Source organism: Bipolaris maydis, assembly GCF_028858645.1.
Source record: "Bipolaris maydis strain C4 unplaced genomic scaffold PSV08scaffold_15, whole genome shotgun sequence".
NCBI lineage: Eukaryota > Fungi > Ascomycota > Dothideomycetes > Pleosporales > Pleosporaceae > Bipolaris > Bipolaris maydis.
This window is the reverse complement of record NW_027093871.1, coordinates 526,178-551,665: the sequence shown is the minus strand read 5'-3', so window position 1 is coordinate 551,665 and position 25,488 is coordinate 526,178. Positions and strand designations below refer to the sequence as shown.

General features: G+C 51.1%; 8 protein-coding genes across 8 annotated transcripts; 3 read left to right on the top strand and 5 right to left on the bottom strand.

The window, feature by feature from the left end:
* Positions 1 to 5,674: 5,674 nt before the first annotated feature.
* On the top strand, positions 5,675 to 7,994 carry PSV08DRAFT_381140 (major facilitator superfamily domain-containing protein). The gene is made up of 3 exons (XM_066093394.1): positions 5,675 to 6,199; positions 6,439 to 6,819; positions 6,893 to 7,994. The coding sequence occupies exons 1-3, from the start codon at positions 5,855 to 5,857 to the stop codon at positions 7,772 to 7,774; spliced, it is 1,608 nt and encodes a 535-aa protein (XP_065948123.1). The 5' UTR covers positions 5,675 to 5,854; the 3' UTR covers positions 7,775 to 7,994.
* A 64-nt stretch (positions 7,995 to 8,058) lies between these two features.
* PSV08DRAFT_332292 (uncharacterized protein) lies at positions 8,059 to 8,980 on the bottom strand. The gene is made up of 3 exons (XM_066092742.1): positions 8,644 to 8,980; positions 8,355 to 8,470; positions 8,059 to 8,297 (listed from the first exon to the last, which is right to left on the bottom strand). Exons 1-3 carry the CDS (start codon positions 8,909 to 8,911, stop codon positions 8,196 to 8,198), a joined length of 486 nt encoding a protein of 161 aa, XP_065948122.1. The 5' UTR covers positions 8,912 to 8,980; the 3' UTR covers positions 8,059 to 8,195.
* A 109-nt stretch (positions 8,981 to 9,089) lies between these two features.
* PSV08DRAFT_332277 (ribonuclease E inhibitor RraA/Dimethylmenaquinone methyltransferase) lies at positions 9,090 to 10,034 on the bottom strand. The gene is made up of 3 exons (XM_014225494.2): positions 9,951 to 10,034; positions 9,839 to 9,896; positions 9,090 to 9,786 (listed from the first exon to the last, which is right to left on the bottom strand). The coding sequence occupies exons 1-3, from the start codon at positions 9,996 to 9,998 to the stop codon at positions 9,179 to 9,181; spliced, it is 714 nt and encodes a 237-aa protein (XP_014080969.1). The 5' UTR covers positions 9,999 to 10,034; the 3' UTR covers positions 9,090 to 9,178.
* Positions 10,035 to 10,666: 632 nt separating this feature from the next.
* Positions 10,667 to 13,535, top strand: PSV08DRAFT_209684 (P-loop containing nucleoside triphosphate hydrolase protein; the record flags this gene model as incomplete). Its single annotated transcript, XM_066092081.1, has 4 exons — positions 10,667 to 10,696; positions 10,760 to 10,912; positions 10,966 to 11,053; positions 11,104 to 13,535. The coding sequence occupies 4 exons, from the start codon at positions 10,667 to 10,669 to the stop codon at positions 13,221 to 13,223; spliced, it is 2,391 nt and encodes a 796-aa protein (XP_065948121.1). The 3' UTR covers positions 13,224 to 13,535.
* A 1,588-nt stretch (positions 13,536 to 15,123) lies between these two features.
* On the bottom strand, positions 15,124 to 15,972 carry PSV08DRAFT_405084 (uncharacterized protein; the record flags this gene model as incomplete). Its single annotated transcript, XM_014225491.2, has 2 exons — positions 15,124 to 15,761; positions 15,816 to 15,972. The coding sequence occupies 2 exons, from the start codon at positions 15,970 to 15,972 to the stop codon at positions 15,124 to 15,126; spliced, it is 795 nt and encodes a 264-aa protein (XP_014080966.2).
* A 1,624-nt stretch (positions 15,973 to 17,596) lies between these two features.
* Positions 17,597 to 19,606, bottom strand: PSV08DRAFT_209680 (G-protein alpha subunit-domain-containing protein). Its single transcript, XM_014225490.2, has 2 exons — positions 19,080 to 19,606; positions 17,597 to 19,025 (listed from the first exon to the last, which is right to left on the bottom strand). Exons 1-2 carry the CDS (start codon positions 19,514 to 19,516, stop codon positions 17,645 to 17,647), a joined length of 1,818 nt encoding a protein of 605 aa, XP_014080965.1. The 5' UTR covers positions 19,517 to 19,606; the 3' UTR covers positions 17,597 to 17,644.
* An 865-nt stretch (positions 19,607 to 20,471) lies between these two features.
* On the top strand, positions 20,472 to 22,439 carry PSV08DRAFT_365712 (uncharacterized protein; the record flags this gene model as incomplete). Its single annotated transcript, XM_014225489.1, has 1 exon — positions 20,472 to 22,439. One exon carries the CDS (start codon positions 20,472 to 20,474, stop codon positions 22,437 to 22,439), a length of 1,968 nt encoding a protein of 655 aa, XP_014080964.1.
* PSV08DRAFT_412303 (uncharacterized protein) lies at positions 22,438 to 23,977 on the bottom strand (the record flags this gene model as incomplete). The annotated part of the gene is made up of 1 exon (XM_014225488.2): positions 22,438 to 23,977. The coding sequence occupies one exon, from the start codon at positions 23,975 to 23,977 to the stop codon at positions 22,580 to 22,582; it is 1,398 nt and encodes a 465-aa protein (XP_014080963.1). The 3' UTR covers positions 22,438 to 22,579.
* Positions 23,978 to 25,488: the final 1,511 nt, after the last annotated feature.

The following is a 25,488-nucleotide window of genomic DNA, read 5'->3' as shown; positions in this document are numbered from 1 at the left end:
CTCTCTAATATGAATGCGCAAATCGACGCACCTTCCCCAACTGCCCAGACAAGATGGACGGCACATTCCATAATGAAGTAGATAGGCTCTCATCGACAACTCTAATTCCACTTTTGATAGGGCAGAATGTTTTGCATCTGCCTACAAGAAGTAGTCGGAGAAAAGGAATTGGAACCCGAACCTAGTTCCGAAACCATGTGACAATCGACTGTGATGGTTCTCCCAGATGACCTCGAACTTACGACTAGCTAACCCCTAATTAGACCCCGATCCTTTTTGATATGTCAGTGGCGTATTTCTCTAAGGTCAGTCTGGTGGGAACTAGTCTAGTAGCCTTGCAACACGGAATATAGAAAGTTTAGAGCTATACTAGGGGGAAGGAACGAAGACGGGAGCTGAGTGTTTGACACCCAAGTTACCTAAGTGCTAGAAGTAACACAAAGTTTTAGTAGCTAAAAAACTTGGCTCGGAATGTAAGTAATCGCGGTACCGATCGAAAGAAAAATTCGATGAGAATTCCGTTGCGCTAATGTTTACTCACAGGTGGTTTCCTTGGTTTTGCAGCAAGTCGGAGAATACTCCGCTCAGGACAGGACGGGACGGAACGGTCGCCCGAACTTGGTAGCTTTCGATGCATATCGCAGGTACTTTGATCACCGTAGCATCCGACCGTTTTTTTTTGTGTGAAATGCTTGTTCGCCTCACCTCGCCGCCCACTAACTTATGGTGCCCAATCTCTTCCTATCAGAACCATGGGCACGAAACCGCCAAGGGTGCAAAATGCGTAAGAGCATTGGGGGCGACCTTCTGAATCCGGCTGAATCTGGGTGACTCTAGACGTTAATAAGGTTTGGCCTCACCTCGCTCACTCCGAATATCGCTTTTGTGTGAATAGAAGAGTGGGAATACCTACCAGACCAAAAAAATATAGTTGGACCAGAAACCAACCAATTGAGTCGGACGGGAGAAGTAAGACACACTTCGATGTAGTCAACCCGATGGCCACAAAACCGTTCTTCCTCCCCCTCCTCCACAAATGCATCACCCAAATAATAAATCATCCGGAAGCCCAAACCTCACCTCATACTACCCCTCAACCACCGGTTGCCTCCGCAGACAGATCAGCGTTCTCGTCATGGCAATCACTATCCTCTTTTTATCTCTTGATGTTTTGAAAAAAAAAAAGGAAACTGCATGCAAAACAAACGTAATGAGTATCGCAACTATTCTTGCTACATGCACTCCAACCTACTACCCATGACACATGTGAGAAAACAAACCAAACCAAACTTTGATCCCCCAAAGATGTAAATGCTAGATGCACCCCACATCACAATTGCAATCGCCGATGCGCGATTCAAAGTAATATCTGCATCGAGATGCGTATACGGTATACACGCTATCGTAGTACCCGTGCGTTGCCGTGTAGTACAAGGCGGAAATACAACCGACCCGCAACCTTCTACCCGCCCCCTTACTTCGGCACAACAGAACTACAGGGATGCCGACATCTATCGGGTTTCCGTATCACAAATTCCGAGGATCTTGGCAGCAGAGGCGTGGTGCAGGTGTCGTGTGCAAGAACAAAGTTTAATTCAATGTAGCTGGAGGAGGGTTTTTTTTTACGGACACACGTAGTAACAGAATATCCGGGGGAGCTGTAGGGTACTGTGCGTACGGCCCGTCCCTTCTCAGATAAGTTTTTTTATTGAGTGAGGGGAGGGAAGGGAAGAGGTGTGTATTTGTGTGGGAAAGGGGTGTTTGGAGTGGAAGGAGGTGTGGGGGAGGAAGTGAGGGATGGGTGCCTGTTAGGTGAAATTGAGGTACGTATGACTAGCAACCTTTTTTGATAACGTGGGGTTTTGCAACCGGACAAGGGTCGAAGGATATCGCCAATGATGATCTTTGGGCGCTAAGGGGGGACGTGATACATACGTGTTATCGATCGGTGTTATATTACGGCGCTTTGTGATGATCGATTGTGTCTTGTTTTGTCATTCACATCCCGCTATAGGGAGCTCATTTCTTCTGGATGAACAATGCTGTGGTCCATGGACACTGGGATCTGGATAACTGTGTTTACTAGTTTAAGGGGGTATGGGGATTTATTTGTTGATAACAGTAGTACGACTGAAGCAGTAAAAATAGATTGATGGTCGTGCTGAAGCTGTGCTGACTTGTAGTCAATGCTCTGTTGGTGAGAAAACTTTATAGGGTGAGATTGTACCCCTGGGAGTGAAATAAGTCGGTGTGTTCATAAGGCTGACAAGATATTGTGATCACCTGTCTCGCCGACTCAATGTCTAAGTATTTACTACTGTCTAGGTCTCTCAGAATATTTGCTTACTTGGCAGGTGATGGTTTTGCGAATGGGGAATTGAGGAGGAGAGAGAGTTTACAGCGTGATAACCTGTACTGATGATAAATCCTCGTTGTTTAACTGATACTGCGTCAATAGCAGGAGTTTGAAGAACGTTTCTCAAGTTGATTTGCGTACATAGCTTGGTGACATGAGAAGAAATGGATAATACGATTCTTCGAATCCTGCCTTCACACGTTCAGCCCAGGGCATACTTGTCAACAATCAATCCGGGTTGCAATCAGAGTCAACGCAGATTACCAATCCATTCTAATTCAGTCCGGAGGTCCATATTGCATTGGATTAATTGTCGACAACTTTGGTCGCGGCATTCATTTCAGATATGATAGGTCGATTTGGTTCTTTGCTCTGAGGGACGGATCTAATTTTTTCTTAACAGATTCGTCATGTAGTAAATAGCAGCATAAGTTGGTAGCTTGAGCATCTTGGACCCAGTATAGTTTGCAAAACTGTCTCTCCTACCAGGGCAAACATTCGACTATGGAATTCAACCGCACCCAGAGTCCTGTCTGTCTGATGAAAAAGGAAACTTTCCTATTCAAGCCAGACCAACTATCTCCGGATTCCCGGCTGACAAACCATATATATACATGTATGTGAATGTTTATCATCCCATCTAAAAGTCTCCCATGGGGTGTGCAGATGGGCGAAGGCTAGGCCTTATTGTAGTGACACACTGCCTAGTTTTGTCTGTTTATAGGATTATCTTCCAACATACTATATTCTTTACTATAGCCCCTCTCTAGTTAAGAGATGATTACTGGAATACTATTTGTTAGGGCTGTTAGCCTTGCAGGAGTTACAGCTGATGCCTTAGGGTGTGTTAATCTGGGTGTGGCTCAAATCCTCCCACAGTGAGCGAGAAAATCTCCTCCACACATACATACAAAAGAGAGAATTGAATAAACGGCCAACGAAATCTAGCCACCTTTCTTTGTATAGCAAAACTTATGTTGAATTTATAACTCTAAATCATATTTGGCTTTGACAGAGCTCGATAGCCGGGATGATAACAATGCAGATTCGGCATTTTCTAGGAAGCGACTGCCTGGGCACAGATCTAGCAGAGAATTATTATGTATCATGGAAAGAAGTTTCGACCATCTCGAGGTTGGTAACAAAATCACTTGGTAGCAAAATTTCTAAGCAATCCCGAAAAGCTTGTAGGGCTATTTGAGATCGCTTATACTGTCAATGTTGTCTTCTTCGTGGTGACTAAAACAGGTCTTATTACTTCCCGTTTCTCGAGAAGGTTACGCGGTTTCAAAATTGATAGGCCATGCTTCACCACCACCGTGCATCAGTGATAAGAAATTCTGATAATCTTGCGTCAATTTTTGAAGACTATTGACCCATAGATAGAGCCGATGGCTTGGGCCTACGACAAGTACATCTTGATTCAGATATATGTATGTATACAGCATTTCCTACCACGCTTCTCCGCAGAGTAGAAGTTATAGCCGTAAAATTCAGGGCCGAATTCAATCATGCAATGCATATTCTATCACTAAACAATGTATACTGCGACGATGCGTAATCAATAGCTGGCTCGTAATACTTTCCAATTCAGATCGAAGTGTTTGAGATATGACGTTTTGCGCTTTACCATGCATCAACATCATCATCAGTCATCAGGATCAGTCATCATCGTCCCCAAGATACAATTGCCGTTAACAGCTCATAGTACGTAGTTCGGTAATTCTATCCTTGTCCCGCAAAAGTAAGGGTGGCAGTTGATTCTCCCTACAACGTTTCTACCGCAATCGTGATTCCCATGATGTCGATACTGCTTACTGCATTGATCCACCTAACCACGTATTGTCGCTTACGCGATCTTAATCCACATGTAAGCGATCTGCGCCGCAGATCCACCGGTGCCTGACTCAGTCTCCTTCGGCATTTAACATCAACCATGGGTCAACGTGCTAGAGATATATCAAGATCGAAGCAATCGCTCCATGCTTGCGTCACCTGAATCATGCTCAAACTCTGAAGAATGGCAACCTGCCACGGCCTTGTCGGCGCTATATAAAAGCCGAAAAGAAAACATGATGCAAGGCCGTCCAGGTTTTCGGACGACGGCCCGAGAATTTTGCGGGGAAGAAAGACCGAAGAGACATGCTGAAATGGAAGAACTTGCGAAGACCGGTGAAACGGCGAACAACGGCCATTATGACGCATAGGCCATCGTACTAGACATGTAAATACGTATGTACCTGGAAATAGATAAGAAAAAAGAGGGTCTTGATAGCTTTGAACAGAGAACAAGAAAGCTAGGACGCGTGCTTCTTACAGTACCTATGCACAGGAATACTGAATTGACCTAAACTTGCTCGCCCGAGGCTAAGCAGGAACAAGACTATGGAAAACAAAATTGCATAGGGCTGGGAACGGCTGGTGACATGCGTCATTCAGAAGGACCTAGTGCTCGTAAAAGGGCGTGAAAGGTGTTTTGCATATAGAGTTTCGGGGTGGCTTCTCAGAAGGGTGTGATGTTCGTAAACGGGTTGCCAAGTATTCCGCCGTCCGAGCATTAGGTCGGATTATTGCAACTATTGTTCCGAGCACTGAGTCCTCTTTATTGCCGGCATTTCTCTCTTGCTCTCGTTGGATTTTTCTTGCATGAACAATTTGTTCCAGGATTGCAATCTGTGACAGAACAGTGCGTGTTTTGTGATTTTGCGCACAACACATGGCGCTTCGACCTGTGATTTGAATGCTTTCGAGTATACTTAGAAGCTTTGTCGCCCATTTTCGCAAGAATCACCAAAAAACACCCCTGCCAGCCAAATGCGTCTCGATTGCGCGCTATTCGTTGCGCGGATTACGTCGGATGGTGCAGTACCTGCACATGTTAACCGCGGCGATTGCAATAGCGGAGATAATGTTACCCCGTGATGCACATGCAGCTCGTATATGGCACAGGCAGGCATGACCAGCGAATGCCATAAATCAACAAGACGTAAGTATGTGGCTGAAGCTTGGTAAGGATGGAAAGCTCGGGCGACAAGGCCGCATTTCGCGATACACAATCCGACTTGCTAGGCCTGAACATGGTTCCAAGGCCGTCTGAACTAGTAGTCGACCCCCTTCCCCATGCAAAGCCCACTGATTAGCCGGCAAAGCCCAGTGTAAGTAACACATGGATCGTCCGCACGCGAGCCCTTGTATGCAAAGTCCGCATACCAGGAGCAGGGGTTTCGCCGTTGGTGGACGTAACCTAGGCAAACCAGCCAACGCCCGTGCTGATAAAAGGACGGTTCGATACGTACGGTTAAATCAGTGCTTTTAGCACCTGCATCTCACCATTCGCATTCGGAGACATCGCCGTTGCAACGCAGGGTGGGCGGCATTCCAGCAACCATCAATCGATATCTTTCCCTTGCCACTGAAAAGTAGTTCGGCGTCCTGTCATACAAGCCAAGGTCGTGTGTTCCCCGCGGGTTCTGGGAACAACTACTATCTTATTGCTGCATGCCACTGCGCAGTCCTCACTGTCGAGCCTCGGTCAACATGGACGACTTGTCGCACACGCAAACGCACGACACGATGCGAAAGGATCCCAACTTCTCCGCTGAGGACTTCGAGTACGACTCTGCGCCCGTTGCATCCCAGTACAGAGATGGCCCTACGAGAGGCGAGGTTGTCGATTTAGACCCAGAAGGCGAGGTGCGCAGGCGCTGGCAGACGCCGTGGGGAAGGAGCTTTAGGGCTCGCAGGCACAGGCGGAGTTACAGTCATGAGCACTACAGGGTGTATAAGAGACGGTGGATTGGGTTGGCGCAGCTGGTACTGCTGAATATTGTCATCAGTTGGGACGTAAGTTGATCGCACACCTTTCCCTTTCGTTTCCTCATTGTTTGCAGAAAGGGGGGGGGACTCAAAAAGGCTGGGCAACGCTGTCAGCAGTACCAGATCTCCCCTTGTCATGCTTATCTTGGAGATGGCGGTGGAAATTGCTATTTCTTTTTCCCGGGCTTGTCCCGAACGTGGGGAAGGAAGCGCCGAAACACCAACCTTATTCTAACACATGGTGGAAAACTAACATCAAAACATAGTGGTTGACATTTGCGCCCATTTCCACTACTTCGGCACTCTACTTTGGTGTACCAGAGTCAAGTATCAACTGGCTTTCTACCGCCTTTCTTCTTTCATTCGGCGTCTCATGCCCTTTCACCATCTACCTCTTGCACCGCGGCCCCAAGCCATCCATCATCGCAGCCTCTGTCTTGCTTCTAGCGGGTAACTGGATCAGGTATGCGGGCACGGTGGCAAACGGCGGCATCTTCGGGGTCGTCATGGCAGGCCAGATTCTGACAGGTCTGGCGCAACCGTTTGTATTGGCCGCGCCGACACGATATAGCGACATGTGGTTTACCGAGTCTGGGCGAGTGGGAGCCACGGCATTGGCAAGCATGGCGAACCCTCTCGGTGGAGCCGTAAGTTTTCCTTTCCTCCTTGGTTCACCACAAAAAACGAGGGAAGCAACAAAAATAACTAACACCACAAAAGGTCGCATCCCTCGTAAACCCAGAGCTAGGCTCTCTCCCCACCACCGTCCTCATAGTCTCCATCATCGCCTCCGTAGCATGCATCCCCTCCTTCTTCATTCCCGCCGCACCCCCCACCCCCCCCGCCGCCTCCTCCGCCGTCGCCAAAACCCCCATTGTAGATTCCCTCCGCCACATGCTCCGCACCCCAGCCTTCTACGTCGTCTTCCTCACCTTTGGCGTCTACGTCGGCCTCTTCAACGCCTTCTCCAGCCTCATGAACCAAATCCTGTATCCATACGGCTACTCTGAGGACGAAGCCGGCATCTGTGGCGCCGTCCTCATCCTAACGGGCCTCGTCGCTTGTGCCATTGTCAGTCCCATTGTAGATCGCACGCATGCCTACCTCAGCTCCATCAAGATCCTCACCCCGCTCGTTGCAATTGCGTACCTAGCGTTCATCTGGGCGCCGCAGACGCGTACGATTGCTGCGCCGTATATCCTTAGTGCTGCGCTAGGCGCAGCCTCGTTTTCTCTGCTCCCTGTTGCGCTTGAGTTCCTCGTTGAAATCACGTTCCCTGCCAGTCCAGAAGTTAGTTCTACGATTTGCTGGGTCGGCGGCCAGATTTTCGGCGCGATCATTATTGTTGTTATGGATGCGTTGAAGGATGATCGGCCTGTGGATTTGGAGCTTGTGAGGAAGCTGGGGAGGGGGATGCAGGGATCGGTTGGGGATAGCCCGCCAGGGAATATGTTTAATGCGCTTGTTTTTCAGGCGGTGCTTGCGATGGGGGTTTTGCCGCTACCGCTAGCGCTGGGGTGGAAGAGGGTTGGGTTGGGTATTACTGAGGGTAGGTTGTCGAGGGATGTGGATGGGGACGTGGTGGAAGATTCGCGTGCGTAGGTAGTATGGGAGGAATTGTTCCACTCGTGATTCCGAGCATGATGACGATGATGATGATGATAATGGGGCAGTCTCTTCATAAGGCTATGGATGCGCCAGGGAGGGTGTGTCAAAGAATCATGGAGGAAAACGGGAATCGGGGTTTTCTTGTATTGTGCCCAGGTCTCCCTATTCTATCGTTTCTGACATGTCAATCATTATCCGTAGATTTCAACACTGTAAATTTGTTGTGAAATTCCTAAATCAATCGGTAGAACCAATCTTTCTTTTCTGGTTGCAATTGGGTGTAGAGCTTGATTCAGAGGGAGAGATAGAAGTACAGTGATATTTCTAAACATGACTATGGTATTTACAGTCATCCATAATGTCTTGATCATTTGCACGCAATCCGAATGGCTGACCCTGATGCACTATCTATACGCTAGTATGGGAAAGTGGATATTGTGGGGTAGATCGGTTTACTTGAGCTGAGCGAAGAGCTTGGGGGCGGCGCATTGGGTTGCGCAGTGAGCCAAGTGGAAAACTGATAAGGCATTAGCTCATCTCTATGAGTCAAGGCAAGGTGTGGTAGTGACAAACATTCTTCGACGCAGTCCTCGTCGGCCTTGCCCTTTTCCTCAATCTGGCCTGTTACTCGTTGGGCGCACTCATCGTAGTGGTGCTTAGGACCGTGGCATTCCTTGGATTCGGCGCATTCTGCAATGAACTGTTAGTCATGCGTCTCTTTTATACAGCTATCCGAGGATACGTTGGGCCTAAGTGGATGCCTGCACATGCCCATCCAGTAGCACCGCATCCAACCCTATCCGATAGGCAATTGATTCTGCCCATGTTTTCTGCCATATTCTGCGTCGTCCAGAGTCACTCACCCTTCTCGAGCTTGTCCTTTGGGTCTGGCTCCTCCTCTTCCTCCTCATCCTCGTCCTCTTCAGGCTCCTCGGAAGGCTTGTGTCCCTGCTCTTCCGAGCCGCCCGACTTTGCGTCCTGCTTGTTGGCCTCGGCCTCCTCGCCGCTCTCCTCGTCGGTGCCGGAAGCGGGCGATTTGGTGCTGGTGCCACCCTGGACGGGGTGTTCGGCGTCGGCCGAGGGGTGGGAGAAGGTCTCCCAGACGTCGGTGAAGAAGTCGGTGATACCCATTGTGAATGCTCCGGGGCAATTGGGGGTCCTCGAGTTGGGATGGGGGTGGTGCGGAGGGTTGGAGGTGATGATTTGACCAAAGCTTGAATCGTTGTTCTGAACCCGGGATCGCGAAAATGGGCGGTGCACGGACCCGGCATTTGGGTTAGCGGGCGTCATCTGATTGCGAGCCCTCTCAGTGGCCTCTCGCATCCTGTCGCCATTGAGGCGGACATTTCATGTCTGATTGGAAAAATATCTAGAATTCTACTTATACTAACCAGCCAACTAACCTCGGTGCCGCTTGAAGGCTTCTTCTACGCTGACTCCATTCCCGACGTCTGCAATAACCTTCTCATCGGCCGCGACCAGCTTCGGCAGCAGCTCGAGCAGCTCATCCACCTTTGTCTGCGGTACTGCGACCACGCCATTCTCGAATGGGTCTATCATGATGATGTCGCCAGCCTCGACAATCGTTTCGCCAATCTTCACAGGCACATTGTGCGCGTGAAACTTTGTCTCGGCCCCCGCCCCGATCACAGATGTTGCTTTGGACCAGATGGGCAATTTGGTCTGGTTCAGAGCACTGATATCCCTCACGCGGCCGTCTACTACAATGCCCTCTGCTCCAAGATGTTGCATGCGAGCTGCCATTATGCCTCCCACCACGGCGCAACTCTGATCAGGTGGCTGGCTGATGACGACAATGGTGCCATTCTCGGTATAATCTGCATATGGCCTTGAGTCTGAGAGATTGGAGGCAGGAATATTTCCTGGCATCTGTGGTGGGGCCGGGAAAGACTTGGTGGCTTTGGGGACCATGAGGAAGGTCGATGCAGGCGCAAGCACCTTTCTCGGCTCAGGCTTCGGAATGCTAGCAGTATGGAGCAATGGCCCTAGACACGACTCAGTGGGTCTGTTACATACGAATGTCAAAGGCTGATATACTTATGTCGGCGAGAAAGCCTGCGCCAGGAACGTGGAGCTTGAGTAGACCATCTGCGAGCTATGCAAGGTGAGTTGTTTGAAGACTGTATAGAGACAGACAAGATAAGCATACGTCGCATGCTGCATATTCATACAATTTCTTCCATTTTGGAGATGCCATGGCTGTTTACCAAAATCAAGATTGGTAATGTATCAGGTCAACTCTATAAGATGCTCAAGGCGTGGTGATGGCCGTAGTTCCCTAACCCCGCCAACCGAGGTGTATCTGTTCGGAACTCCAGCGCCCATGTTTGAGCAAATTCATAGACTTAGCAAGCATTGCCTACCTGTAACCATACAAGCAAACATTTATTCGCTCTTGCGTTTCTGCATAGTTTCTCTGTTCGTCCGGTCTTGGACGGAAGCGCCCCGCCGGTTTCGCAGCCTGCCATAGATGCGCTCGATTAGGCAAAACTTTACCCCGCGCCGGTATCCTGGGGAAGAGCATGGGAGTCTAAGACTTATCCATACTTGTAAGAGCATGCTGCACCCAGCAATGACAGTCCGAGGTGGACTATGTACATATGTACACATGTTGCCAAGACAGAGTGGGAACGCCAGGTGTCAAGCCACGGTGGGAGGCGGAGAGCGATGTCATGCAAGGGTCCAAGACCAGACGATCGATGCGCACTGGCCTATTCTTCCTCTTTCTAGACAACATCAACGTCAACGTCCGGTGGCCTTTCGCCGCCACGACTTTTTGCTTTCATTTGCGCAACTCTATCCTTCACCCCTCTATCTGGTATTGCACATAGTCTCTGCGGCCTCTGCCGCTGCACAATCTCCACTATGGCCTTCCATGCGGCCGGCGCAGTCCAGGTACGGTTTGCCACGAATCCCGACATCGCGTCATTGAGCCCCATGCTGATAGAGAATACATAGAACGTCGCTTCTGTCACCACCGAGTTGTGGCCAACCATGTCCACTGTCTTGCGATCTTCCTGGAACGGCTTCGGGCGAAAGCCCATGGCTGCCGGCATCCGTCAGCTTCATACTTCACGATCATCTCCGTCTGCCGTAGTAGCAGGAGCGCATGTACGCAAACCCCAGTCCATCAACCCCGTTTCATCATACTGATATGGATATAGCAATGCGCGCAGCCTGTTCGTTCCGAATACTCCGAATCTGCTCCCTTGTCCGCCACTTGCGCTACTCCGTTCCCCAAGCTATCTTCGGGTCAGTATGAACAAAAGCATCCGGTACAAGGCCCAACTGACGTGATACAGCATCGCGAGTCGGACTATGCAACCCTTTTGCTAGCGCATCGCCCTTCGCCTCGATCAAGGCACGTCAATACTCTACCATGTCTCGCAACGGCCCTCTATCGCACCTCCGTCAGCTCTCGAAGCCAGGAATGCTTGGATTGAATCTCGTACAACAACGCTCGCTATTCGGTGGACCCTCTCATGAACAACTTGCCCGCTTGGAACAGACTGCCAACAAGCACCCCAACAGTGCACCGTCTCAGGCTTCCTTCTACTCGGCACTCATGCGCGCCAACATGCCTCAAATCATCATCAACCGGTACAACACGGGACTTTTCGCCACAAACGATGTCATAGACAAGCTTTATAACGAAGCCTTGACAAAGACTGGACAGCAAGGTGCCGTTCAGGAAGGACTTTCACCAGAAAAGCGCCAGGCCATCACCCAGGCTCTCGGAGCAAACGCCAACTCTGCCCAGGTCGCAAGAACTAAGGGTGGCAGTGGCGTTAAGACCGACCCTGTCTATGTTGTTGTCGAGGAGTCTTTGATGAACGTCATATTCAAGTGGGTCCGATGGATCTGCGGTTTCGCTCTGGCTGCCTACGTATCTCTGGTCCTGATTACGCTTTTCGTTGAGACTAGTGGTGTTCTCAAGAAGGTTGGTGGTGGCACTACTGCTGAGGTTCGTCCGGAGCAGCAGAACACCCGTTTCAGTGACGTCCATGGTTGCGACGAAGCCAAGGAAGAACTCTTGGATGTCGTTGACTTTCTCAAGAATCCAGACAAGTACAACAAACTCGGTGGAAGATTGCCCAAGGGTGTCCTCCTTGTTGGCCCTCCCGGTACAGGTAAAACTCTGCTTGCTCGTGCTTGCGCGGGCGAGGCTGGCGTACCCTTCTTCTACATGTCTGGTTCCGAATTCGACGAAGTCTACGTTGGTGTCGGAGCGAAGCGTGTCCGCGAACTCTTTACTGCTGCTCGTTCTAAGGCACCTGCCATTGTATTCATCGACGAGTTGGATGCTGTAGGCGGAAAGCGAAAATCCCGCGATGCCAACTACCACCGTCAAACTCTGAACCAGCTTCTCAATGACCTGGACGGTTTTGACCAAAGTACCGGTGTCATCTTTATCGCCGCAACCAACCATCCTGAACTTCTAGACCCGGCTCTTCTCCGTCCTGGACGTTTCGATCGTCATGTCCAAGTTGAGCTTCCTGACGTCAGTGGACGATTGGCCATTCTCAAATACCATACCAAGAAGATTCGTCTCTCGCCCGATATTGACCTCTCTTCTATTGCCCGTGGTACCCCCGGATTTTCTGGTGCAGAGTTGGAGAACCTTGCAAACTCAGCAGCTATCCGCGCATCGAAGCTTCAGGCCAAGTTTGTGACCCTCAACGATATGGAATGGGCCAAGGACAAAATCACAATGGGTGCTGAGAAGAAGACACGCACAATTCCGCTTCAAGACAAGATCCACACTGCATACCACGAGGGTGGCCACGCACTTGTTGGTCTCTTCACCAAGGGTTTCAATGATGTTCACAAAGCGACCATTCTTCCTCGTGGACACGCTGCCGGTATTACATTCTTCCTTCCACAGGAAGAGAACCACCACACCCGCAAGCAGTACATTCGTCAGCTCCAAGTGGCCATGGGTGGCAAGATGGCAGAAGAGATCGTCTTTGGTGCTGACAACGTAGCTGACGGTGCTTCCGGCGATATCCAACAGGCCACTTCGCTGGCGTATAACATGGTCACAGCATGTGGATTCTCGGACAAGCTTGGTAATGTCGACTTCAAGTCCAACTACGAAATGGTCTCCCCCGAGACCAAGCGACTCATCGATGACGAAGTCCGACGTTTGATAGACGAGGCGAAGTCAAGCGCACGAGAGCTACTTCAATCGAAACGCACCGAGCTAGACCGTCTAGCCGACGCGCTTGTCCAATACGAAACCCTGGACAAACAAGAAATTCTCAAGGTTATAAAGGGCGAGGACCTCCCTGGCCGCCTCAAAGCTATGCCTGATTCTCCCATAAAAATACCAGACAACCCCCTTCCAGCTGCCATATTGCCTCCACCGAGGGGCAACGGTGGCAACGGCTCGGGTCCTCCGGGCCCACCACTACCCGCATAGTTTCATCATGACTAAGGATGAGCAAAGGGGAGGGGGCATTAGTTGAAAAAGAAAAATGCACATTTTAGCATATACTGCATGAATGAGGCGTGGAACATAGTGGCGTTTGCAAGTGTTTTGCCTCTCTCTCTCCGCTTTACCCCTCCTTGTGGTTTTTTTATTGGGAAGAAAGGGCTATGAATGGTATGCTTTTTTGGTGGTTATATTTGTACAGTACAACTTTTAGGTCTCTGGTAAGAGAAGACAACTTTTATCCAATATGTGAGCTTTTTTGGTAGCTGCACAGAATAAGAATGAAAAGAATAAAGTGGCAAGCAGAGTGTTTTTTTGGTTATTGTGCGTGTGAGACTTGTGGGCATGAGTGAGCAATAAAGTTGAAAAGTATAGACATCACGTGATGTATTCATTGCGCAAAAATTCCAAAACACAAGTCTTGTTTACTGTACCGAATCTTGTCTATTTCATCAATCATCCAAGCCGTGAAGTTCTTTTTTTTTGCCTTGCCAGGAATCAAAGTGACGAAAGAATGAATCAAACTCGACATTACAATACACACATCTTTATTCTTGACTCGACACTCCTCTACTAATCTACGTACAGACAAATTTTCTCGATTTCAATCTCTTACACGTATACATTCTACATGTCTTCTCGTCTGCAAAAAAATCGTAAGTTCAAGGTGACCTGTGTAATCCCACCGTTCTCTCTCCTCCCCCTCCCCTTTTCTGTTTTTTTAAAAAAAAACTGATACTAAACATGCCTATTCTACAGACGCCTCAGTGGTGAAATATTCGTGTCTGACAGAAATACAACTCGAAGTCCTTTGCTTTTCAATATACATAATCTTTGGGATGTGTAGGCATCCTACTTGCGATCACCCCGGAGCAAATAGCCCGGATGAACGACAAGATGTTGCGAGATGAAGTTGTTCAGTCTATGTGGATGATGCCCATTTAGCCCAGTATGTCCATGTAGCCATAAATATGGGTAGTGACGAAGCAACGACGCTTAATCTATTTTCCACACACCGGTCTTGCATGGGTTGTGGGGGCGTACACTACTGTTGGCAGTTCTGGTTCGGCAATCAACTCGAGTCAGTTGTGTCTGGAGTCGCAGCCACACACGCACAGCGCACCCTGCATCTCGACCACTGTTTCTGAAACTGAGCGGGGAGGGTGCATTTTTGTCTGGTGGGGAACGACGGGCCCCCTAGGAATGGGGGTCAGCTGACGTCAGGATCCCTTCATGCTGGCTAGGTCTCTCGTCCACGTCTTTTCAGCTGCATCTGCAGTCTAGACTCGACACATGGAACTTCAGTCGAACACTAGGGCTCCTCGGCAGTTCGCAATAAGTTTTCGGTACTTTTGTGACTAATACGCATATTGTTTTCCGTAGCTCTTGAGTCACATACTGCCGTTGCTCCCCCCGCCCCCCCTACGCTATGTCTTGCATATTGTATGGTGTTGTACTCAGGCGTAGCGTTCTCTTGGCGTAAGCATCGCGGGTAGTGCGCGTTGCGATGTTGCGAGGGGTAAGATACCTCTGTTGGAGGGCGTGTGAAACATTCCCATAGCCATGTCGGGTGAGCTGATGCCGATTCAGTGGGCAGTTCAGCTGAAGTGTGGTCGTCTCCACATAGCCGCCCTAAATCCGTAGCTTTTGCAACGTAATCCTCGTCTTACTCTGTCCACTCGCACCGTTGGGCGGTAAATATGACGCATGTTTCGAGTGTTGTTTCTTTCCTTAAAGGAGTGATCATATGAGTAGTGTGAGCTGTTGGTGTTCAAATATAAACGAATCGTTCAAACGTAAAGGGATCGTGTCCAATCGGAAACTGTTTTTTCTGTCAGCATGCACGGTTTCTGCGCCGGGTTTACCGCAGATGGGCATGTTGCGAACCTCAGTGCGGTCGGGGGTGATGTCGCTGGTAATCAGGTGCGGAGGTAGGCAAACTCACATGGGGATTGTGGGTTACCTGGTGCTGAGGCCTGGGTGACGAGCCGTATCCATAGATGTATGCGTTGGAGAGGTACTCTTGTGATTGTTGTGATAGATTTTGTGCTTGCTGATGATATGCTATGGATGCTGGAGGCTCAGGACTGTAGTGGTACAACGATGGCTGTGGAGAGGTCTGGACAGTATGCTCAAAGCCCAGCGTCCAAGCCGGTGGCACGTTCCAGGCAGTGTTTGCTGGAGGAGGTGGGGGTGGAGAGTAGGGGTTCGCGTTCCAGTTTGAAGAATAGACACCATATGCGTGTGATGTGGTACCATGTTGACCACCAAAAGATGTGGTTGTGGTTACCATAGTAGGGGTCTGTGAAGCTTTACTCCTGGCACCTAGAGAGCTGAGGTCACTGTTGGAAGGTATGGAAGGCATTTGGTAAGGCGATAAGCTTGACCCTATGGTGCTATGGTTTCTTGAATGTGAGGGCGTATACGTTTCTTGTTGCTCGGAAGAAGGCTCATGTCCCTGGTGGTCGTCTGTCTCATCACTGATCAACTGTTGGAGATACTGAAGCTTCCGTTTACGCTTTTCACCTGCGATAAGACAAGTCAGATGAGATACAAAGACTGCCTTTGAGAGCAACGTACGGTAGTTACGCGAAGCGATTCTGTTTTGTTGCTTTCGGATCTCGCTATTGACTTTCTTAGGCTTTACGGCTGCTTCTGCGCTCTCTCCTGACTGCCTTGTCCTTTGGCGACCTCTTTGCGATGACTCTGACGGTAGTGTGGTACTAGGGGGATTCATGGCGCCAGCAGGTACGAATGGGAACCGGAGTATGGAAATGATGTGCACGAAATGTGCTGAAAAGGGCTTGCTTTTGAGCCGCTGATCAGTTTCCAAATGAACGTTGCAAGGTTACATTCGAACAACACAGAATCCCCTGGACTTAACAATGGGGGCCACACTTGCTAAGCGAAACACGTCTGCAGCTTGCCTCTGCCATCAGGCCTTTTCTAAGCGCTGCTGAATAAACACTACCAAAATAGTAGCTGGACCAAATGACAGACAGAAGCAAGTAATGCAGATTGTGATCCTGCCGCCGTCAACCTTAACCTTATTGTCGCCGCAATATGGTGAGATCGGATCATCAGAGACTTGGGGAATTGCATAGCACATGTTCTGGGGTCTTAGTCATGCTGGCCAGCCACGTTACAAGCACAAGCTGTATGCCGGTTCGATGCCGCGTAGCCGTTCAATCACTAAACGATCCGTGATTAGTTACTGCTGTATTGGGTGCGCTAGGCGAGAGAAGCTGGAGTTTCGGATTGCTGAATCATCGCGGAAGAGCGCCCCGAGCATGATCCGTCATGAAAGAGTATCCACGCGAGCAGGCGAAGCTGCGGTGGGTGACGTGGAGCATGTCGCCAGCAGCAGGGCCGGACATACCGCCTGTGGGGAGGTGACGACAGATGGGATTTGTCACATGAATGGCGATGGGTGTGGAGAAGTGCATTGAAACAGTGGGCACGAGCAGTGGAGGAAAAACGTTGAGCTACAAAGAGGCTATGTTTGTGGCGGTCTAAGGCCGTCAGCCACTAGTCTGCCATGGTAGTGGACTAGATGATGCATAAGCAGGGGCAACACGAATCTCACTCCGCCTTTTCCAGCACCAAATGGCACAAAGCTGCATGTATCTCAATGTCACCTCAAAACAAGTCTCGTTTATTTTCTTCTTTGTCGTTCGACTTCGCCACGGAGACGGTGTCACCAGCGATCGGAAACAAGGTTGCGACCGGGCCGTTGGTAATCCTATCTAATCACCACAACCAAATATAGAACTTGGTTGTAGCCTAGTTGCCGAGGGGAAAGTCGATACCATCATGGGACGAGTACGGCTGCCTTGGACGACGGTGAGACTTATCACATATTTGCTAACGCACAGTGAATCAACACTTGTGGTGTAGCATCAGGCATCGCCATCATGCCATTGGCCCAGAACTTGTATGTAGGAACGCATGACGCGCATGTCATTGAATGCAAGCATTCCGATCGTCGGTAACTGATGTGCCAGCAAATGTAGCATTGCCAAGACGAGTCGCGTGGACTTTGTTCAACATACGAGTAGGTGTTATACAAGAGCGAGCACTCTCATCCAATCGTACCTGTGTGGGTCAATACAGAGTCACGGGGAAATGCTGCAAATGCTGCCTTGGAACGTTGTGTGGCTGAGCGATGGAAATTACAACTAAACATTGACAAATCATTCTGGGGTATATGCACTGGCTGTGTCAAACACCTGATGGCATTGTTCGCCCCAATCCTTTCGGTTGTGGGCGGGACCGGTCGCCACATGCTCGCCCATCTCCGCAAGAACGCCGACCCGCCACCATGGTATCTTCGTATCCAGAGACGCCATAACCCAAAAACTGCAAACAAAACATTATTGGTTCATCAACACCACAACAAACCGACCTGCTCAACTTATCTCAGTCACCTCTTTCTTCTTCAGACTACAGGTCCGAACAAAATTAGACAAGCTGGTTTTCGAGTGTCCTTCCGAGTCTGGCGTTGGACGGGTCGAACTTTGGGCTTCTTCCTGCGTCCTGCGTTGCTGTATTTGTGATAGTGTTGTCTTGAGCGCCGAGTACAACTGCTTGTTGTCACTGGTATCGAGATCGACCCAGAAGGAATAGAAAAATAGACCTCGGTGGTTGACGGTTTTGAGATGGCGCATGATGTATTGCCTCGCGGATATTTCGGGCTCGCTTTTGCTGGGTGAGTAATCCGGGAAAAACTTCTCCAGAGGCGAGTGTGGCATCTTCCTGGTAAAGCGAGTATAATTGTTGAATATTATGATGATGGAAGAGGTTGAAAATCCGGGCTGACTGATCCAGCTTTCAAAGCTTCTGAATTCGTCCATCAAGAGCGACTCGTTCGGTTGCGTGGGGCTCGGCTTGTCGTACAGGGATACATCAATGGTGTACATGAGCGCAGCCGCTCCCTCAAGCTGATGGAACCAGCGATCCCGGAATTGATCGGGAAACCCCTCCTTGATATTGAAAAGATGAATATCCAATTCATCCCAGTTGAAACGCAGCTCCTTGATGCCGCGCATAGATTGGTTCAAGCGAATGATGTCCGCTTCTGTAGGAACATAGTCTTGATCAGCTATGCGGGCGACTTCTTGCGCAAAGTATGGTGCATATTGGGGGAAGTCAATCTCGAAGTTATGGTCATACAGTTTTGAAAACTGAGAACTCGACCAGAGGCGATCAATGGCCTTGGCCGCATCTGGTGTGATGCTTTCATTACCAGCTTCCAGCTCGTTGAGTAGGGTAGCGAAATGCTGGTTCAGTTCGGACGGCAGGGACACACCAGTGTCTTTGAGCAAATCGGCCATGGACTGCATGAGAGAGTAGACCACTTGGATAATCTGGCACCGGTGCTTGATGCGTTCATTGGCAGGTTGATGGCCCTCTGCATATATCGTCTTCAATTGATGCATCAAAAGGTCCTTGCCACTGTTGATCTTGCCTACAAGAATGAGCTTGGTCTCATGACGGAGGTTAGTGGCTTCTCTTTGCAGCGCACGGTCGATTGCTTCTGATCGATTGATTGCTTCGATGTGCTCGTAGTTTGCATCGCTAGGCGAGATGTTCCTGTCGAGTGGATTTTGCGAAGACTTTTTGTTGAACAGGAGCTTTAGCCACTGAACGAAGCATGACAGCTGTGTAAGTCCTGCTATGCAGCCACTACTCCATCTGGAGGACTGTGAAAGTAGTTTAAGATTTGCAACGTCCTCTTGCCTGATTTGGCGACTCTTGTGGAGCAAAATCTTTCTTTGTGCCTGTGCTGTGCTGTTGCTTGTTAGGAATCTGATACGTTAGAGGCTGGCTGGTTAAATAACTCACCAGTGACATGCTGCAACTAGTAGGTTCACAGCATCATTTTGTCTCTGCGCAACCGTCTGCAGTCGGCCCATGGTCCTGCTAGCAAGCGCATACTTAAGCTTGGCTGCAAAATCAGCGGCACGCAAGTCCGATTGCTGAAAGGTCTTGATGAGCGAGTTTACGTGGCGTGAAAGCTCATCGGACGAGTGGGTGAGCACGTCCAAGTCAGTAAGCAGCTGCGGATGCAGGTCATGGCCACTGCTGTCAAGCCAGTCCTGTATACTTCCATAGGAGGATTTCAGAGCTGTCAGCTGCGCAATAAGATTGATCGGCGATCCATTGCCATCTTTGCGGCGGTTGTGAATTTGGCGCAATCCGTCAATGTTGTGCCGGAGCCGATCGCGAAGTGCACCGATGGCGCTGATCAATGCGAAGACGTTCTTCTCGTCGGCCACCATGGCTGTCGTGGCCTGGCCTGGTCGTTTTGCAAAGCAGTCGCCGTTAGTATAGTCAGAGCGGTTGGTTCAAACGAGCACGAATGTGAATGGCAAGAGTGTTTGCGACTGGCAAACCGGGCGCGGAGAGGCTGGCAGCAGGGGGCTCAAAGTCGTGGGGGTTAAAGTTGGCACTTGTACACGGTAAGCCGTCGTCAAGACGCTTGATGCAAAGAGCCAGTACCAGGTCCGCGGATGGGGATTGCTTAGAATAGAGAAAACGAGTGCGCCCGACAGAGACCGACAAGATACCGCAGGCAGTCCAGGTGCGGGGCTGTCACGTTTGTTCCTCATAAATGGCAGTGCAGCAGTTCGTCTACAGGGGATGCTGGGCAAGGGCCCGAGTCGGACATTGAAGCGACTTGGTTGATCAGACATTGGTAGCCCGGACGTCGCTCTGCGAGCGGCTGTTTGGCGCGTCTTAATGCCAGGGACGCGTTAATCGGTTACGGCTCGGGCTGGTAGCGTGGCGGCCAAGGCGGTTTCGCCCTGTCATGGCCGGGTGCTGATAAGTTGTGCTGGGGATGCATTCCGACGGCTAATTGAAGCAGGGCTACCAAGGGGGGAGCACGGCCGGGAATCGGGTGCCAGAACGTGGTTGCTGGGAAGAGCGTGGGTGAGATGACGTGGGCTTGAAACGTGAAGTCGCAGTAGTATATGAGTGGAGGTCAAGGAGAGACAGTCAAGGAGCGAACCTGGCCTGCCCTGCCCATCCTTCCCTCCTGGCCCGTGACTCACCGGCTACTAGTGCAAACGCCTGCCAAGCCAGCTTCCTGTCGTCATCCTACGCTGCACAACTCATTTTTCAACCACCAGCAATCATGCTCATCACCGGCCCCAGCAAGTTATTACAAGGCCCGCCCGCCCCATCGCTAGGACCATACATTTTTCACCCGTGAAACCCGCCGGTGGACACACCATGGCGGCTCTAAACACACTCCCAAACGAGATCCTCTCGCTAATCACGAGACATCTTGACCGTCCCAAAGACGTTCTCAATCTCTCGCTAGTATGTCGTCGTCTGGGCGACTTTGCAAAGCTCGACGGCTGGAAGGCCTTGCTCAAAGGCCGGTTTGGCTTTGGTGGACTCGACTCGGATGCTCGTGTCGCTGTCCATGGCCTCACAACACTATACCGCAACTGGAACCGTAAAGGCTTCATCGCAGCATATCTGGAGCCTAGAAGAAATACAATGAGCCTCAATACCTGGCGGTCCGAGAGGTGGAGACTCCCACAGGGACAGACTATGGGCTATCAGCCCAGCATCGACAGCTATGAAGAGATGTATGATGGGTGGGCAGAGCGACGAGAAGTACTGGCATGGTCAGCGGGCACGCAAATCATCTTGAGGACAAAAGAAACTGGTGCAAACGTAGAGAAGATCAGGCAACGCGAACAGGATCTAGAAGAAGCGCCTGACCAGACATGGGCTTACGACTCTTTCAAGCATCTAAACACATGGTTCACATACAAAATCCCTGACAGTTCTGAAGGTCGTGATGATATCACTCGACTGAAGCTGCTCCGGCCGCATCAGCGGTATTTAGCCTGCGAAGACATGGTCTTCGGGACTGCATCGGGCGAGCTGTCGCTGCTTAGTGCCAACCCTGGCATAGAAGAGACACTGGTTCAGCAGTACGAAACCGGCCGCAGAGGTGTAAATGGTCTTTCGGTATCTTCTTCAAGCGCGCCCATGGTGGCCACTGCACTAGCAGACTCATCGTTAGCGTTGTATGCTGTAGATCGTGACCACACGTCGCATGAAAAGATCAAACCTGCCTCCGAAGTCAAGACGACATCGGCAGGCACAGAATTTGGCGGGCCCTGGTCTTGCGAGTTTCTGTCCAACGACAAGATTGCCGTAGCCCGGAAAGCACACATAGAACCAATCGAGGTATACCATGTTGGCCCTGACGGCCTAATGCCTGTGCCCCTTCGCAGCTTTAGTATTGTCGCCGACAACGCAGCAACTTCGCGCCCTATATCAGTTTACTCAATACTGCCCACACCAAGCACACCACACGGTGGCTCGGACGGAGGCAACACATTCCTCTCCGGCAGCTACGACGGCCTCATCCGCCTGCACGACCTGCGTTCTCCTCGCGGTTTCGAGCAAATCTACAGAGACCCAACAGACACCTCCCCAATCTACTCTCTCGCCGCCCAAGGCACACAACGCATCGTAGCAGGCGTAGCCGTCCACAGCCTAATCAAAGTCTTCGACCTCCGCCTCTCTGGATCCCGCGCCTACACCACCATCCCCTTATGCACGCCCAAAAAACCATCAAAGGCCCGGGTCTCCCCCATCGCCAACGACACCAAGGCCTCCTCCGTAAACACAATATCAGAAGGATGGAATCTATACCTTCACCCCCGCGAACCCCCACGCCCAACCGCCTACCGTCTCGACTTCTCATCCCTCCGCGAAGAATCCCCCGTCTATACCCTGTCCATCCCCTCACCTACATCGCCCAGCCTCTACGCAGGCACCGAAGCCGCAGTCCACAGCCTGACATTCCACGGCATCGCAGATCCCCATCCAGACCCTCTGCTCGCACAGTCGCTCGTCCGGTTCCGCGACTCGGACATTATTGATCCGCGGGCGTCGTACAATGCGACGGGTACGGCGCTCGTGCTGGGCATGTACGAGCAGGGTACTGATGAGTGTATTGGGATGGAGTTGATGGTGCAGGATGGGGTTACGGGGAGGGCGGTGAGGAGGAGGGAGGAGGTGCCCGGGAGGAGCGTGGATGAGCGGTGGATTGATTTGAGCGAGCGCGAGGAGATGTGGGCCAGGGGCGAGGTGGTGCCTAGGGGGCAACCACGGATTCACAGTCAGAGACGGGGGAGAGGAGGGAGAGGGAGAGGGAGGGCAAGGGGTGGGTAGAGAGAACAGGGCTGGGGTTTATTTGTATCCCTTGGTATTGTTGAGTAGCTCGAATTGCAAGATATTGGTAGCGAGTATGATAGCAGTGCAAGAAATGTGATGTGATACGTCAACTCATGATACAATGTTGACCGTTCTACTCACGCAACAGTATCCGACTCGGTATGCGCCAACAAGCCCGTGCTTTCATCCCTCCCATGTCCAACTGTCGTCCACACCCTCCCCTCACTCTCGCCATGCCTCCATCCTTGTACCCTCCTCGCAACATCAAACCCCCAATGCCAGGCGAGCCCCGCCACAAAGCCCACCGCATCATTCTTAAACGTAAGCAGTGCCGCAACCGTAACCAGCATAACCGTCCACCTCTCCTTCCTATCCCGCTCATCCAGCTCCCTCACCCTCTTGCCATCCCACGTGAGATCTCGCTCAAGGACACGCAAGTCCCTCGCATCGGTATTCACACTCTCGCCTACCTTGGCGAGTTCGAGGCCAGCAGCAAGGACCAGGACGCCGAGCAGAGATTTGGGGATATTAGCGAGAAGCGCCATGATGGATGGGGATTTCCAGAAAGCGACAAGACCGAGGATGAATTTGAGGGAGCCGAGTAAGATGACGCTTGAACCGCTGCGGGCGCCGAAGCGGTATTGTGCAGCGAGGCCGCCGGAGCCGTGGCAGGCGGGCATGGCGCCGAACCAGCAGCCTACAAGGTTGATTGCGGCGACTGAGACGCCGAGTTCCGTTACTGTGGGGGCGATGGGGTAGGGTGGGGAAGGAAAGAAATCAGCTGCTAGGGCTGAAGCGGCAATGACGGAGTTGAGTATTGTGAGGGGGAACTGGCCGAGAGAAGCGGTTGAGATTGCTGTCCAGAAGTCGTGGCTTGAAGGGTGGAGAATGGGGATTGCTGCTTCTGGGACTGTGATTTCTGCGTCCTGGGGGGATGCTAGGGAGAGAATGATGCCGGTCGTGAAGACGATGATTGCATATGGCATGCGGGGGTAGGCAAAGGTGCAGAGGAGTAGGAGGACGGCTGCGAGGGCCCAGAGAAGGTTATCGCCCCACCATGGACCGGTCCAGGTCAGTGGGAGAAGCATGTTAGATCCAGCGCTCAGGCATAGCGAGAGTCCAGCTCCGACTTGGATGCCCTTCACTACTGGAATGGGTGTCACGCGGTTTGCCCAGTTGAGCAAGCCTGTAACGCTGAACAAGCCTACCAATGCTGCCACCACTATACCGGCTGCTGCGTTCTCGTTAAGTGAGAAGTTGCGTGCAATGGCTACTGCAGCAATGGCTTTCATGGGCTGAACCGGAAGAGGCAAACCAAAGGAAAGGCCAGTGAGGATGTTGGCCGCTCCCGTGAAGAGCAAGGTAGAGGGTAAGGATATCGAATTCGATATAACCAGGGCAGTCATGAGCGGCAGTAACGTCCCCAGGTCTCCGAGCGAGCCGGACAGCTCAGCAAGCGGCTGTAGTCGGATCGTGTCGACATTGTGAGTTTGCGTGCGGCGGAATCTCCGCAGCGAGTTTTGTAGATAAGACATGTGATGCAGCAAAGCCACGGCCCAGAAAAGCAACAACGAAGACGCTCAAAGAACAAGAAGAAAATGCAGGAGTAGAAAGTTGCAAAGACGAAAAGAAGTCGAAAAGGCGCGAGGATCTAGGACAACATGATGACGGAGGAAGCTTTGGAACAAAGTTGACATCAAGGTGGGATGAGAGAGCCAAAAGACGCGGCAAGCGGGTCCCGGATGCTGACTCGTGGTTGGATAATGCACGACGTCACGGGCCCTTGTTTGCTACAAGTCTCGTGCGCCTCCGATCCTCCACCAGCGTTTTTTTGTTGCTGCAGGGAAAGCGGGAAGTCCGCTCAAACGAGTTAAAGGCCTGTCTATCGTGAACAACTGGCTCGGGGGGCCTGGAGTTGGGACAAGGAGGACCAAGTCGATATACCCTGTTGTTCAAGGCATGGTGGTGCGGGTGTAGCTACCCTGAGCATTGCTCATTGGCGCTAGTGGATAGTAAGAGGCGGGTTTGAACTATTGGGGAGGGTTTGAGCGACATGTTCTAATCCCTAGCTGGGCGACTAACCCCTTCTTTGGCCGTTCAACCGTGGGTTGCGGTGAGGATTATCGACCAGATGTGTATTGTTTGCGGGGTTTAGCAAGAATCGGTGAGAGGCTTGACCGGGCGCAATGACCGGGCGCAAGGCGGAGGCGGCCTGCTGTATTGGACGAGAAGCAGCTCGGGCAGTGGTTCGGGCAGGATAACGATTGAAACATGGCTGCATGTGGGCACCGTACGATTGGAATCAATGGGTATGAGGGGCATGAGGGGGTGCGCGAAGGGGCACCGAGAGGTGGGTGGACGTGACAGCGGCCTGCAATGCTTATTCGTTGACATGGCTGCACTGGTGGGCTGGGCGACCCGGGAGCATGGGCTGCTCAAAAAAGGGCACGAAGGGCAAAAGTAATCTACACCTCTCCTGATACTTGCCTAATACAGTATCTTCGACGGCATATGGCGGACATGTGGGCGCTTTCAACGGCACACTTGCGGCCTCTATTTGGGTGCCCGGTTACAGGGGACGAGGGGCACCGAAGGGCACCCGTGATCCATGGGTGTTTACAAAATTGCCCCTTTGAGGCACACTGCTATTCGGTGGCTGCATGCGCCTATCTTGGCTTTGGTTACAAAAAAGTACACCTACATGTCTATGCTTTGGCGTGGATGCTTTTTTCTGCGTAGTCTCTACCAAGCAAGTGCATTTGCCCTGATGGGTCATGTACAGGCCCCTCTTGTTGGGTCATGTACACCTCTTTTCCTATAGACTTACAACGTTGATAGCATTCTTGTCCATAGTTATTGAACACCCTATATTTTACTGTCCATGTACATCTACAAACACTGCATTCACATTCCATCCAGACTGACAGGATATTGCCTCTGCGCAAGCTGACATCCGCACAGTTTCGGGTCATGACACATTAAGAAGACCGTGATCACGCAGCCGAGCACACAAGCGTCTTTTCTATGTTGTCTCTAGACGCTCGGC